This window comes from Typha angustifolia, chromosome 5 (assembly GCF_048772165.1).
Source record: "Typha angustifolia cultivar Huaian chromosome 5, ASM4877216v1, whole genome shotgun sequence".
Lineage (NCBI taxonomy): Eukaryota > Viridiplantae > Streptophyta > Magnoliopsida > Poales > Typhaceae > Typha > Typha angustifolia.
The window spans coordinates 5,565,769-5,578,752 of NC_133243.1; the positions used below are offsets into that span (position 1 = coordinate 5,565,769).

Genomic DNA, 12,984 nt, shown 5'->3' on the forward strand with positions numbered 1-12,984 from the left:
TATTTCCATATTCTATGTTTTTATTTTGCTGTTTAAGCCCTGTATTTTCTCTATTTGCATCTCACTCCTTAGCTAGCAGAATGAGAATCATGCTACACTTTAGAGAGTTTTTTTTAATGAAATTAGCCCTCTCAAAGTTTCTTTTTAATCTATTTTCAAATTTAAATTCGAATGTAACAAAATGATTTAGTGCAAAGTAATATGTAGAGAAATTCCAAGACTTTCCAAAGCCTTAGCTTATATTTTTTATACCTAAATTTTTTATTTAAATTTCTAACTCAATTAAAAAAATCTTGGGAGGGCTAGTTTGGTCAAAAACTCTATTTTAGAGAAAGGAAAGGTGCGATTTGAAATAATAAAATATGAGGTTTGAAACGCAGGGTGTTTATGTTTCTTAAAAAAAGCCAGCCGCTAGGAGAACTCAGTTCCTTGGAGCAGTCCTTGGGTCACTGTAACAAGATACCCATTTCCCCCTTTCTGCTTCGCCTCGATTCTTCGTTCACTGTTGCAAGAATATTGTGTGAGAGAGAGAATATTGAGAGAGAGAGAGAGAGATGGCGAGATCGGAGGCCGACGAGGCGGTGGTGGCAGCGGGAGGAAGAGGGCAGGCGGCGAGGGTATCGATCTGGGAGTCGCTAAGGGGGTGTGGGGTCTTTGGGAAGGAGATCGACAAGGAGGAGCTGAGGAGGAGGATCGTGATGCCGTTGTACCTGAGGAGGGCGGTGGTCGAGGCCGTGAATTCTAAAGATCCAAGCTGCGCTGCGGCAGCGGTCGAGAGATCGGGGGAGGAGGAGGCCCCGGAGGCTCCCATGGTGGTCTTCGTTAATTCTCTGAGTGGGGGAAGATACGGGCCAGTACTCAAGGTCCGGCTCCAGGAGCTCATGAGCGAGGAGCAGGTTAGGAGTACCGCTTCCCTCTTCTTTCCTGACGTTTCTTGAGAGATTCTTGGGTTAGGTTTTTTCCGGAAATTAGAGTAGATTATTCTAATAAAGTAGTTATTTTCTGGTTTCGATGTTAGCAGGCGAATATTTTGATAATGCTGTTGTTACTTGCAAGTAGTAAAATGATAACTTGATAATTTCTTACCGAGCTGCACGGAATTCCGTATAAATTAAGCGGTAATTTTGTGGACGTTCTTTTCTTCCATTAGCTGCGTGCTTTGCGGCTGTTAGAACTTGTAATATATATGAACATCGAGATATCAATATATCTTGGTTTAGAGAATGAATATGTTGTACTGTTATGATTGACTTAGAGGGTGTCAGTTAGTGGGTACATAACAGTGAGGCAGCAAATCTTGGATTCTGTGATGGGCCTGTTGCATTTGGCTTAATTTGTGCATCTGAAAGCATTGGAACTGAAAAATAATGGTACACTCTGATGAAAATATGAAATTAGAGATTTAGAGTAGTTGTGCCTGTCTTGGTACTCATGGTTTTGCTTGTGTACTGTCTCTTGCTTGTAAGATGTTTGTATTGCTTTGGTTTTGGTCTTATGTTTCTTCCCTTTTGATGAATTTGTTGCTCTTCGATTCTGTCTCTTCGTAGTGGGGGTGGGATCATTTGGCACTAAGAAGAAGTAGGTTCCACAGAGAGATGTCTAAAGTGGAGAATAAGAGAAGAGAAAATAAACAAGGGGAAAAGAGCCCAGTATTCTTTGATAGTTAGCAATGTCTGAAATCTTTATGAAAACATGTTTTCTTACTCAGCCTGAGAGTTGTAGAAGAGGCTATCTTTCCTTTGCATCTATGTTCTTTTGTAAATATGTTATCCTAGATTACATTTAACATTTAAGTCAATACCACATATGAAGTAGGTGGTTGCTTGTACATTATGGATTTTAGCTACTTTAGATTTGACCAAGCTGTTTATCCTGGAAATCAGGATTTTAGGGATTTTAGTAGTCAAACTTTAAAATACCTTTATACTCTTTTTGGGTAGAACTTGAGGAATATACATTTTCTTGGACTACTGTTGGCATATTTGTGATTACTTTGATGTAGTTGGGAAGTTATTATCTTCCCTTTTAGTTAATTAAACTCTTAGTACATATCTTTGATCAGAGACAGAAGCATCATTTTCAAAGTGAACCTATTTGTCCAGTCTGTTCATTTATGGTTACGGGATTATCTTTGCCATTCACTTGAAAAATATAACTTCTATTTGCAGGTATTTGATCTTTCAGTTGTGAAGCCTTATGATTTTGTTCGATGCGGTTTGACTTGCTTGGAGAAATTAGCGGATCATGGAGATGATTGTGCAAGAGCCACTCGGGAGAGGTTGAGAATTATGGTATGTTTTGATGGTTCTACCACTAGTAATTAATTTTTAAAATTATTCAGCATAACTTGTGCCTCTATTATGTGGCATCATTGACTTGAGATGGTTTGCTAATATGCATGTAAAGTCTAAGCTGATTCTTCTTGGCAGGTTGCAGGAGGTGATGGTACCGTTGGTTGGGTATTAGGAAGTCTTGCAGAACTTGCTGAGATGAAAAGGGAGCCAATTCCTCCAACTGGTATCATTCCACTTGGTACAGGCAATGATCTTGCTAGGACATTTAGTTGGGTAAGAAGTTCTGTTTACTGTATAGTTTTACTACAATTTTCTTTTGTACCATCAATCTACTCAAATAGTACTTCTACAGGGTGGTTCTTTTCCTTTTGCATGGCGTTCAGCTGTTAAGAATTCTCTCAATAAGGCAATTACTGGTCCTATCTGCCGTCTCGATAGGCAAGTGTTATTGTTTCCTAGATGTGTTATATGGACCTTCAGTTTTTCTTTCCCTTCAATTATAAATTAAACTTCTTTCTCATTATTGATAGATGAAAAGTTCAGCTTCTTCACACAGCTGCTGTTTTATACTTTTCTATATGCCCTCTAAATTTGTGAATTTGTAGGATATTTGATTTATGTTTGGCCGGCAAATCATGCATACCATTTATGTAGTTATATTCCCATGGCTTGCAATTTTATTGTCTCTTATACAACCTATGATATTAGAGGAATGTTGAGAGAAGTACTGTTATCTGCTTGTCAATTTGTATAACAGGTTATTGAATTCAATGTCTCAATTTTATCTTTATCTTGAAAAAAATTATAATTGGCTTCATACAGTTGGCAAGTTGAGGTTATGACGCCAGGAGGAGAAATTGAAGACCTGCCACACTCGCTTAAGCACGTGGATCAGTCTGATTTGAGTCAGGTTTTTATTTTATCTAGTCATTTTGAATCATGAACTTTATAATTCATAGTAATCGCATTCAGTAATCTCTCCAGCATAAACTTATTTTTCCAACACTGGCAGGATATGGATAGCCAAAGAGAGCTGCCAGAAAAGATTTCTTGTTATCAAGGAATATTCTATAACTATTTTAGCATTGGTATGTGTTTTAAGCAACTTAAGAATCCTATACAACTGCTCAGTTCTATTTATATTATCATTTTTCTCATGGATTTGAATAAGGTTACTGTGATTTTATTAAATATGCACACACTTTATATTCCATAAATCGACATACTCTATGGGAAGGGGATGATCACATTAATCGCTGTCTACTATAAGAATTTGGGTTGCAAGACAATCTCTTTTCCTCATAAGTCTGTAAGGATGACTGAAACTAAGATCCGATGGATGGTAGCATGATCCATTCCATGTATATATATATATATTTTGAATGTTCGTAGAGCAAAGACAAGTATCCAGCTCCCTTTCTGAATCATCACTTCTTTATAGCAAGGATTTTTGCCAGAAATTCTGTCCTAAGGGGACAACGGCATGAATTGCTGTATTGCTTTATCCTGTATCATAATTTGGCCATGGCACAATTAGTTTAATTATTGTTGTTATTGTTATTATTAATATATTAAGGCTAAAGGAACTTCAAATATAACATGGGATAAGTGGTAGCATGATCCATGTTGATATGTATTTGTATTGTTCCTATATCAAGGTCAGATGGCCAGCTACTTGGTCTCAGTTAAGAATCTTCACCTTTCCATTTCAAGGGGTTTCTGCTGGAAAGTCGCTTTTCTACATTTTCTTTTCTCAAACCGCATCAATATGTTGGCCTACTAGCCATTTTTCCTCTTATAACAATGATCTTAACCTCTAGAGTAGAGCCCCATAAAAAAAAATTACATTTGGTATTTTGTGAAGTGTCCTATTGGTCTGTTTATGTCGTTCATGTTTATCCTTTCTGTTTAATGTCTATTGTTCAGTTTTCTGGTTACAACATGTTTATCATTTACTTGCAATCTTATGTATTGTTTCTTATTTTAGTTTTGTAGCAAACTACTTGTGGCTAGGGAGAACACTAACTGTCAAATGAGCTCCTTTTTGTAAATTAATTGTCTTTAGGGTTAATTACGTTAACATTCCTCTGAACTATACCTGGTTTTCACGAAAATTCCTTAAACTTTTTTAGGTTACAATGTCACCTTTAAACTTTCGGGTACAGTGAAATAGGTAAAGGTAGTGGAAAATGCATAATGACCAACTATAACCCTAATTAATATATCACAATATTATTATTTTTAAAAAATAAATTAAAATATTAAATATTTTATATCTTCTCCCTCCTTACTCTCTTCTCTCTCGTCGACTCCCCTCCCATGCTTTCTCTCTCCTGCGGCCTCCCATCTCACGCGGCTCGGCAGCGGAGCTTGCCGTGGCCTTCCCTCCCAAGTGGTGCAGTAGCGAGCTCCCCATGGCCTCCTCTTTCCATGCGGCGTGGCAGCAAGCTCGCCGTGGCCTCCTCATCCCACGGCCTTGCTCACTGTTGTTGCGGAGGCTGCTCGGCTCCTCACTGGCACACATGTGCAAGCGGCCAATCAAGAAGGTGAGGCCTCGCTCACTGTCGTTGCCAAGGCTGCTCAGCTCCTTACCAGCGCACATGCACAAGCGGTCGAACCCGAACGATTCGGCCTGCTTGGCCCTTACCCTTGCCATAACTGTAGGCAGAAGCTCTGCGATTAAATTTGTCGGTATTGCCCCTAGCTGATACTGTCGATAGTGAGATAGGGGAACGGGAAGGAGGGCAAGCCGATAGCGGGGAGGTTGGCCGGCTAGTTCATGGTTGTTGCAAGCCGACGGGCGGGAGGCGATGTCGGTGGCTGGCGATGGTGAAAGGGTGGTCGGCGATGGTGAAGGGAGAAGGATGATAGATGGAGAGGAAGACCGTAAATTTTGATAATAAGTTAAATTTAATTATAATAACATATATTCTTTTATCTTAATTTAATTAAAGGACTTATGATAGCATTTAGGTTATTTCTAAGAATTTATGAGTGCCACATAAGCTGATTCGCCCAATTTTTTTTACGGTACACTAACAAAAGGGTGACATTGAAATTTTCTCTAATATTTAGGGGTGATATTGTAACCTAAAAAGGTTTAGAGGGGTCTTTGTGAAAATTAGGTATAGTTTAGGGGGTGTCAGCGTAATTAACCCTTGTCTTTAATCCTTATTCTTGCAAGCATTACATTATTATTTTTATATGTAGGAATGGATGCTCAGGTGGCACATGGGTTCCACCATCTACGTAATGAAAAACCCTACCTTGCACGAGGACCAATTTCAAATAAGGTATTATTGAGCTCTTCCGTTGTTTCATATTACAGACTCTGATTTTTATATTCTTTTTTGTTATTCTTGTCCTTATCACATTCTTGTACCTAAAAATAATTGGCTACTCCACTTTGTTTTGGATGATTTGCAATTATTCTACTTAGCAGTATATCCGACTGACATTCTAGGTGGCACATGGATTCCACCATCTACGTGAAGGAGCTCTTTCATCTCTTTCATTTTTACCCTTGCAGTAGTTTGTTCTACAAAATGCTTTTCCAAAGTGGTTAATCAGTAATCAGAATCACCATTTTTCTTCTGTTGGACAAAACATCTACTAATATGTTCAACTTAATATCCTTGGCCTTTGGGTCTCTCTTCCATGTAGTGTAATCTGCCTGGACCATAGAGGCGTAAAAAAGAATTAGTTCAGCACTGGACTCATGTTTTCATAGGCCTTTATATGGATTTATGTGGATGGTGCTTCACATTAGGTGAATTAGCAATGGGAATACTTTGATTTTAATCGGTGTATTGAATGGCAGGGGAATGCCTAGGTCTAGGCAGGTCGGCACTTTGGCCCACCAATAATTTAAGTGAATAGTTTAGTAGGTCAGGTTTTTTAGCGGATCGGGTGTAATAACTAGCTGTATAAAAAAACCCAACATGATCATGATCACTCTCTCTCTCTCTCTCTCTATATAGCACACTATCGAATCCTAAAAAAATTTCTTCCATGGCTTGTGGCAACGAAGGTGACCACCAGTCTCTCCCAGAGCAAAGTCGCGAGCGGCTGGTGGCAGTGGGCGGTAATCTCTCTCTCTCTCTCTCTCTCTTTCAGTCTCTCTCCCACAACGGATGGTAATCCATTGCTCCTCTCTCTCTCTCTCTCTCTCACTCCCTCTCTTATAGCCTCACTCTCTCAACTCTCACATCAAACGGGTTTTTAGTTTTTATTTTCCATTGATCAATTCTGTCTTAATCTGTTACTTCTTAACTTCTTATTTCCTAATTGAAGTTGGCCAGTATTTGTTGAAGTAATTAATAAAGTAAATCAGTAATAATCTGTTAATCTATATTATATATATAATTTTTTACACTTGTCTTGTCGCTTGTCTTTTGCCTAGACGCTAGGTGGTGGAATGACTACTTGCCACTTGCAACCGCTTTTCAAAACATTGATTGTAGTAATTCTGACAACATTACATGGCCTAGATTTAATCGTCTTAATCTTTACTTGCTGTTTTTTTTCAAGTTGCACATTATGCTTAACCACAAGTTCTCTTAATAGGAGTACTATAAGAGTGAATCAGTAGAAGAACATTTGCAACATGGGAAAATGCTGAAAGAACTAAAACTTTCAGTCACATGGTCTAGATTAATCTAAAGCATGGTATCAAGATGAATGATATCTCCTATACAAATGAAACATGAAGATGGATACAAGATAGAGAGATGACATAACTTTGATACATCCATACAACATATTCTGATAAATAAGAAGATTCTCCACTAAAAAGACTGGAATCCACCACAAAAGAGAATAGGGGGAGAAGATGCGAGGAGCTTCCATGAAATTAATACTTTGTTAATTTATTCAATTTTCTGTGATAGATTCTCTTCTTTTTAGAATTCCTCTCAGCTCTATATAAAGATGTTAAAGATGTGAGGAGCCACAATCGAAACTAATCAAAAACTTTCCTAATCTAATCTATAAACAAATGATGGCCATTTGAAATTCAAAATCAACCAATTCCTAATGAAACTTATCTCATAGAGGATAACAATCATGTCTCCTAGATTTTAGGAACTTTAGACCAAAAAAGATAATCTATAAATAAATCTAATTTTGAGATAAGAATATATCTGAAAAAATGGAAGTCTAATCCCATCAGTTTATATGAAACAGTCTGGTCACTCATTGAAGTATATTGTTTTAGGTTGTGGTCCTCATGGATCCCCTTCTTGAGGACATTGATTACCATTTCATAAGTTTGTTGATCAACAGTACATGGCAGTGACTGATGTTAGAAAATTTAAAAAAAATTTAATTTTTTTTAAAAATAATGTTTTCGAACAATTTAAGCTTCTAAAGTAATTGGTGAGTTAAGAACTGACAGTCATGTAATAAGATCCATTGCCATCTATTTGGAAATTCACAAATGTGGCAAATTCTCTCTTTTGAGTTTTGATACTTACATCTTTCACCTACATTTTTCTCAGATATATTAAGTACTATCCATCCTCTACTTTGTAGCCTAACTCTTCTCTTGAGAAATTGAGATATTGCTTTTCAACCATTGTTTGATCTTATTGGATATGGATGATGACTTATTGTTCCCCCTTCTGCTAGTTGATTTATGCCAGATATAGCTGTACCCAGGGGTGGTTCTGTACACCTTGTGTGAGCAGTCCGAACTTAAGGTCAGCTGCTTTATATTTTCACTGTTGCATAATGTTCTATTACTAGCTTGAGATGCTGTCTGTTAGTAGATTTTATTTATATTTTGGTTCTTCTTTTGTTCCATATTGTCACTATATTAGAATTGCCAGAATTATGTAGTAATTGTATAAATGAAATCTTCATATTGACATTTCTGGATGTTATGCACCTTTTTGAATTGATTGTTAATTGTCCTAGGCCTGGTAATAAAATTATGTACAAAATCACTTCCTCATTGGTATAAAGAAGATGACCCAACCTATCCTGACGGTTCATGAATAGATTGATGAGATAATGAGATTTAGATGCCACCATAATGAGATATAAAGCAGTGAAATACTTCAATTCGTCTCCTCTCGAATGGGCTTGCCAGAACAACCTTTGTTGCCTTTTGGCTTTGGAACATTTATATAATATATGGTGAATGTTTTCTGCTCATGCATACCTTTTGTTATTAGGTATTGGAAGAATGAAATCACACAAAGGACATTTACACCAGATTAGCTAAGTTGTCCCTTTCAAGTATTTATAATCTAAGTTGCTGCCTTTCTATGTTTATTACTCTTTTCAGATAAGCTTGAAATGTAAGAGACTTGCATTTCTACATATAATATGCCACAAGTAACTTCTAGCTGAAGAATATCCTGGAAAAATCAAATATTCTTTGGCCTCATCTACATGGTTGTCGTAGCCCTTTTAAACCTATTATTTCTCATTTTCTATACTGCAGTTGTTAGGTCACTTCCTATTCCTCAGACGATAATCCAAGGATCAGATTGCATTCCAGAATCTGATTTAGGATGTGGATGTATGGGTCATATCATGAAATTTCTTGTCTTTTTATGTCTTTCTTCTTCCAAAAAGTTCAACGACAGCCTGCCATCTATACAATAATACACTTTTATACTTAGTACTCTGGGATATTCTAGGTTCAGGTTTTGCTCCTTCCCTTATTGAATGCTTGTTGTGTGCTTCACTTCATTGAGCTTTGCTTCTAACTGATCTTTGATGCAGAACTATCTTATCACATCATAGGTTACAAATCTTGTAATGTGTTGATCTGAAAAGTTCTTCCATGCAGGGGACTTAAGAGTATTGTGCGGCTTTATATTAAAAAGGCAAACTGCTCAGAATGGGAGCAAGTTCCAATTCATTCAAGGCAAGTTATAAATTCTAGTAGCACAATTATCTAATGAACAACAAACAATTACACAATTATGTATGTCTATTAAACTTTGTCCCATACATTCTAAGCTGATAAGGTTTTCTATCTGCAGTGTCAGGTCAATTGTTGCTTTAAATCTATACAACTATGGAAGTGGAAGACATCCTTGGGGTAATCTTTCGCCTGAATATCTAGAAAAGGTAACATGAGAAATACAAGAGAATCACACATTTCACTCCATCTACTTGTACTTTGTTAGTACAGTGACGAGTTAGTATTAAGCTATCTGCCTTCTTCAGAGAGGCTTTGTTGAAGCTCATGCAGATGACGGTTTGCTTGAAATATTTGGTCTAAAACAAGGGTGGCATGCATCAGTCGTCATGACTGAACTTATTTCTGCAAAGCACATCGCTCAGGTATCAATGCTATTTTGAAATACCTTTCATTTCAATGATTTAAAGAAACATAAAATATTCAGCAAATAGTAATGGAGAATTGGAAACTACTTTTTTCTGATAAGTCACAAGTCTTAAATGCCCTGTTTGTACATAATGCAGATGGATGAAGTTGTTAAGACTTTGACATTCTGGAGCAATCATTACTCATACAGTTTGATCGAATGCAATAATGATTTATTACACTGCTATTTAGATGGCCTTCCACTATATCTGACCTGTAAAACTACTTATGTTCTTGATTTATTGAAATGCATAATTGGATGGAAGTATTTTCTCCATAGTTAGTCCTGCATCAGTATTATAGATAGTGCCTAATGCATTTTCCTTAATTTACACAGAAGAAAATCTGCCAAATTTCATTGTTTACCTATGAAATCTGATCTTTAAAAATAAATAAATAAATAAATTCTGCAAAAGGTTCTGTCGACATCCTGCTGCATGTTATGTGGAGGATCTCAACTCTTGTTGTATATAATTCTTTAGATGTAATTTCTTGTTGCTCCTAAAAATAGTCGCAAAAATGCCCCTAGTTAAATAATGTGGATTAAGCTGCTGTTTCCCTTTTAGGCTGCAGCAATCAAGTTCGAAATTAGAGGCAGCCAGTGCAACCGGTCGTATCTGCAAATGGATGGAGAGCCATGGAAGCAGCCTTTAAGCAGGGAATATTCAACCTTTGTGGAGATAAAGAAAGTTCCTTTTCATTCACTCATGATAAGTGGAGAGTGACTTGATTTTCCACCATTAATCAGGTACATATTTTCTGTGGTATGACTGAAATCTCAGCATCATGGTGGTACTCCTGCTCATGTGCTGTTATCTTTCTGGTTACTTCTTGAGATTCGCTTGTAGAGTATTAGGAAGTATTTTGGTTGAGGTATTGTGGCATCCAGTTAGCGGACTCTAGCATCATGTATAGCATGTATTTGAATGAACATCAATTAAATTCTTCCCCATTGTACAAATTCAGCAGCTTAATAAAAATCCCCCTGCTGTCTTGACATTTGAGTTGATTTATGAATTGCACCCGAGTTTGGAGAAAGGCCCTAATCTCTTTACAATGCGAATAGGTTTTGCACTTGGTTCGTTTAATTAAGAAGTGCTAATTTGATATGAACTTTGCATATCACGATGTATTGCATTTATTGTTCATAAACTATCAGATTCTGACTCACTGTAGGGATAGAAAGCGTCTTTCTGCTGTTTGTATTGAATTAATAGAGATGTCTGTGGGAAATTATTTATGGTATTTTTACATAATTGCCGCTGAAATCTTTCAACATATTATAAATAATTACCATCAAATACTCATTCAATTAAATCTAACTAGCCTTGGTTAAAACTAAACTTGGATAAACGAAAGACTAGTTCGAACTTGTATAAATTGCTTCAAATGGCCCTAAAATTATCTAATAGTATCGATATTATAGTACACACCTCTATGTTTTAATAATAAAAAAAGCAATTAGAACTATTTTACGTTTTAAACTTTAAGAAGTGCGTTATAATCATTTGTTCACATGCTAATAATTTTAGGAATTTTCTATAAAAATTCTATCAAAATTTAATCATAACAGCAATTTTGGAAGGGTTTTTGGTGACAATGTTTGGTTACCTTTAATTTAAGAGGGTGACAGTTATTATCTGTTACAACAAGATAAAACTTAATTATATGTAATTTAAGATAAGAGGGTTACTTTGATGAATTACTGTTATCTCAATTTTCTCTTCATTAAATAAATAAATGGAATAAAAAATAAATTATAAAAGCTAGAACAACTAAAAGAAAAGAAAATATAAAAAATAAATAGAGAACAAAATTGATTATCTATACTCTGATTAATGTCCTTGTACTTTTTTATTTTTAATTTATTTTGAGACTATTTAGATCGATCAATGTACTTGTAAAAAATATAAAAAATAAATAAAGAAACAAAATTGATTCTCTGATTAATGTACTTGTATTTTTATTTTTTCTTTTTAATTTTGAGAATATGTAGATCAATGATTCATTCAGTTTAGTAATTATGACTCGATATAATGAACAGAGAGAGACGGAAACAGCCAAACAGGGCATCTACCCTTCTAAAAGTCATATACTACAATCACTCTCACAAAAAATTAGAGGAGATTGGACAATCGTTTTCAAAACAAGTCTTATGTCACAATAAACTTAAAAAGAGCAAACCTATAACACAAACACCACAAACCCTATAATAACCCATTTTCATATCCGAAAATTGATACCGGTTCCAAAACCATATTAAGTAAAAAAAAAAATTATTAAGAAGATTTAATTACGTGTGCCTAACTTTCTAATTTTTTTATTATACTTTTGAAGATCTTAATTGTTAGATCTTCATCAAACTGATTGATAAACAATCAACTTTATGATATGGAAGAAACATTCTACACGTTATTTTCTTCCATTAAGATTTATTTTTTAAATATAATTATGCCTTAATAATAAGAGATATAATTTAATATTAAATAATTTAAATTTTGATTATTTGGAGATAAACTTTAATTTAAATATAATTCTCCATCTCTATCTTTTAAAATTTAATTTAAATCAATCTTAAACTAATGAGAGATATATGCAAATAATAAAAAATAATCAAACAGATAAAATGTAATTAAAATTTTATCAAGTTAATTATATAAGACATCAATATCCTTAGTTTGATATATATACATTACTCTTAGTTAAGAATATATATGTCTTTTACTTCATAAAATATTAAGATAATATAATTATCAAAAAGTAATATGTAAGATTACATATCTAAAAAATAATAATTAATTATTGAACCGATAATATCTTTTATTTCTATTATACCTTTGAAGATCTTAACCGTTAAATTTTTATCAAACTGATTATTGATAAAAAAGATTAACTATATGTTACAATAGCAAATACAACCTCTCTCAAACAGACAACCTCACAACAAGCAATTCTTGACAAAGAGAAAAAAAGAGGTCATCCAAACCAACAACTGACGCGGAACCACGATAGTATGAGGGATAGCTTCGTGGAGATGGACGAGCGGCGGCGACAGTTGTGGAGGAGATCGAGACTGGAGGAAATGGCCAGTCGAGAGCTATAGGGGGAGAGAAAGGAGAGCGACGAGGACGGGTGGGGAGGGATGGGGACTTCAACAAACTTGCAAAACTTCGAGGTGAGAGGAAGTGGGAGGGAGGAAATGAGAGGAAAGTTCTGGGAAGGGGAAAGAAGAACTCCTTCCCTTCTCCAAGCTGAGCAGCCAAGGGAGGGCATAGGAGGATATGCGGGCGAAGATCGGCTAGGGGAGGAGGAGGGAGAAAACAACGGCGCCGGCCGGGTAGGCCCTCG

The 12,984-nt window shown here is 35.7% G+C and overlaps 1 protein-coding gene across 1 annotated transcript; it reads left to right on the plus strand.

Moving 5' to 3' along the window:
• Window positions 1-398: 398 nt before the first annotated feature.
• LOC140760169 (diacylglycerol kinase 7-like) lies at window positions 399-10,635 on the plus strand. The gene is made up of 12 exons (XM_073097007.1): window positions 399-896; window positions 2,169-2,291; window positions 2,430-2,567; window positions 2,647-2,732; window positions 3,117-3,204; window positions 3,307-3,382; window positions 5,505-5,587; window positions 7,923-7,993; window positions 9,094-9,171; window positions 9,290-9,377; window positions 9,477-9,593; window positions 10,203-10,635. Exons 1-12 carry the CDS (start codon window positions 555-557, stop codon window positions 10,359-10,361), a joined length of 1,449 nt encoding a protein of 482 aa, XP_072953108.1. The 5' UTR covers window positions 399-554; the 3' UTR covers window positions 10,362-10,635.
• Window positions 10,636-12,984: the final 2,349 nt, after the last annotated feature.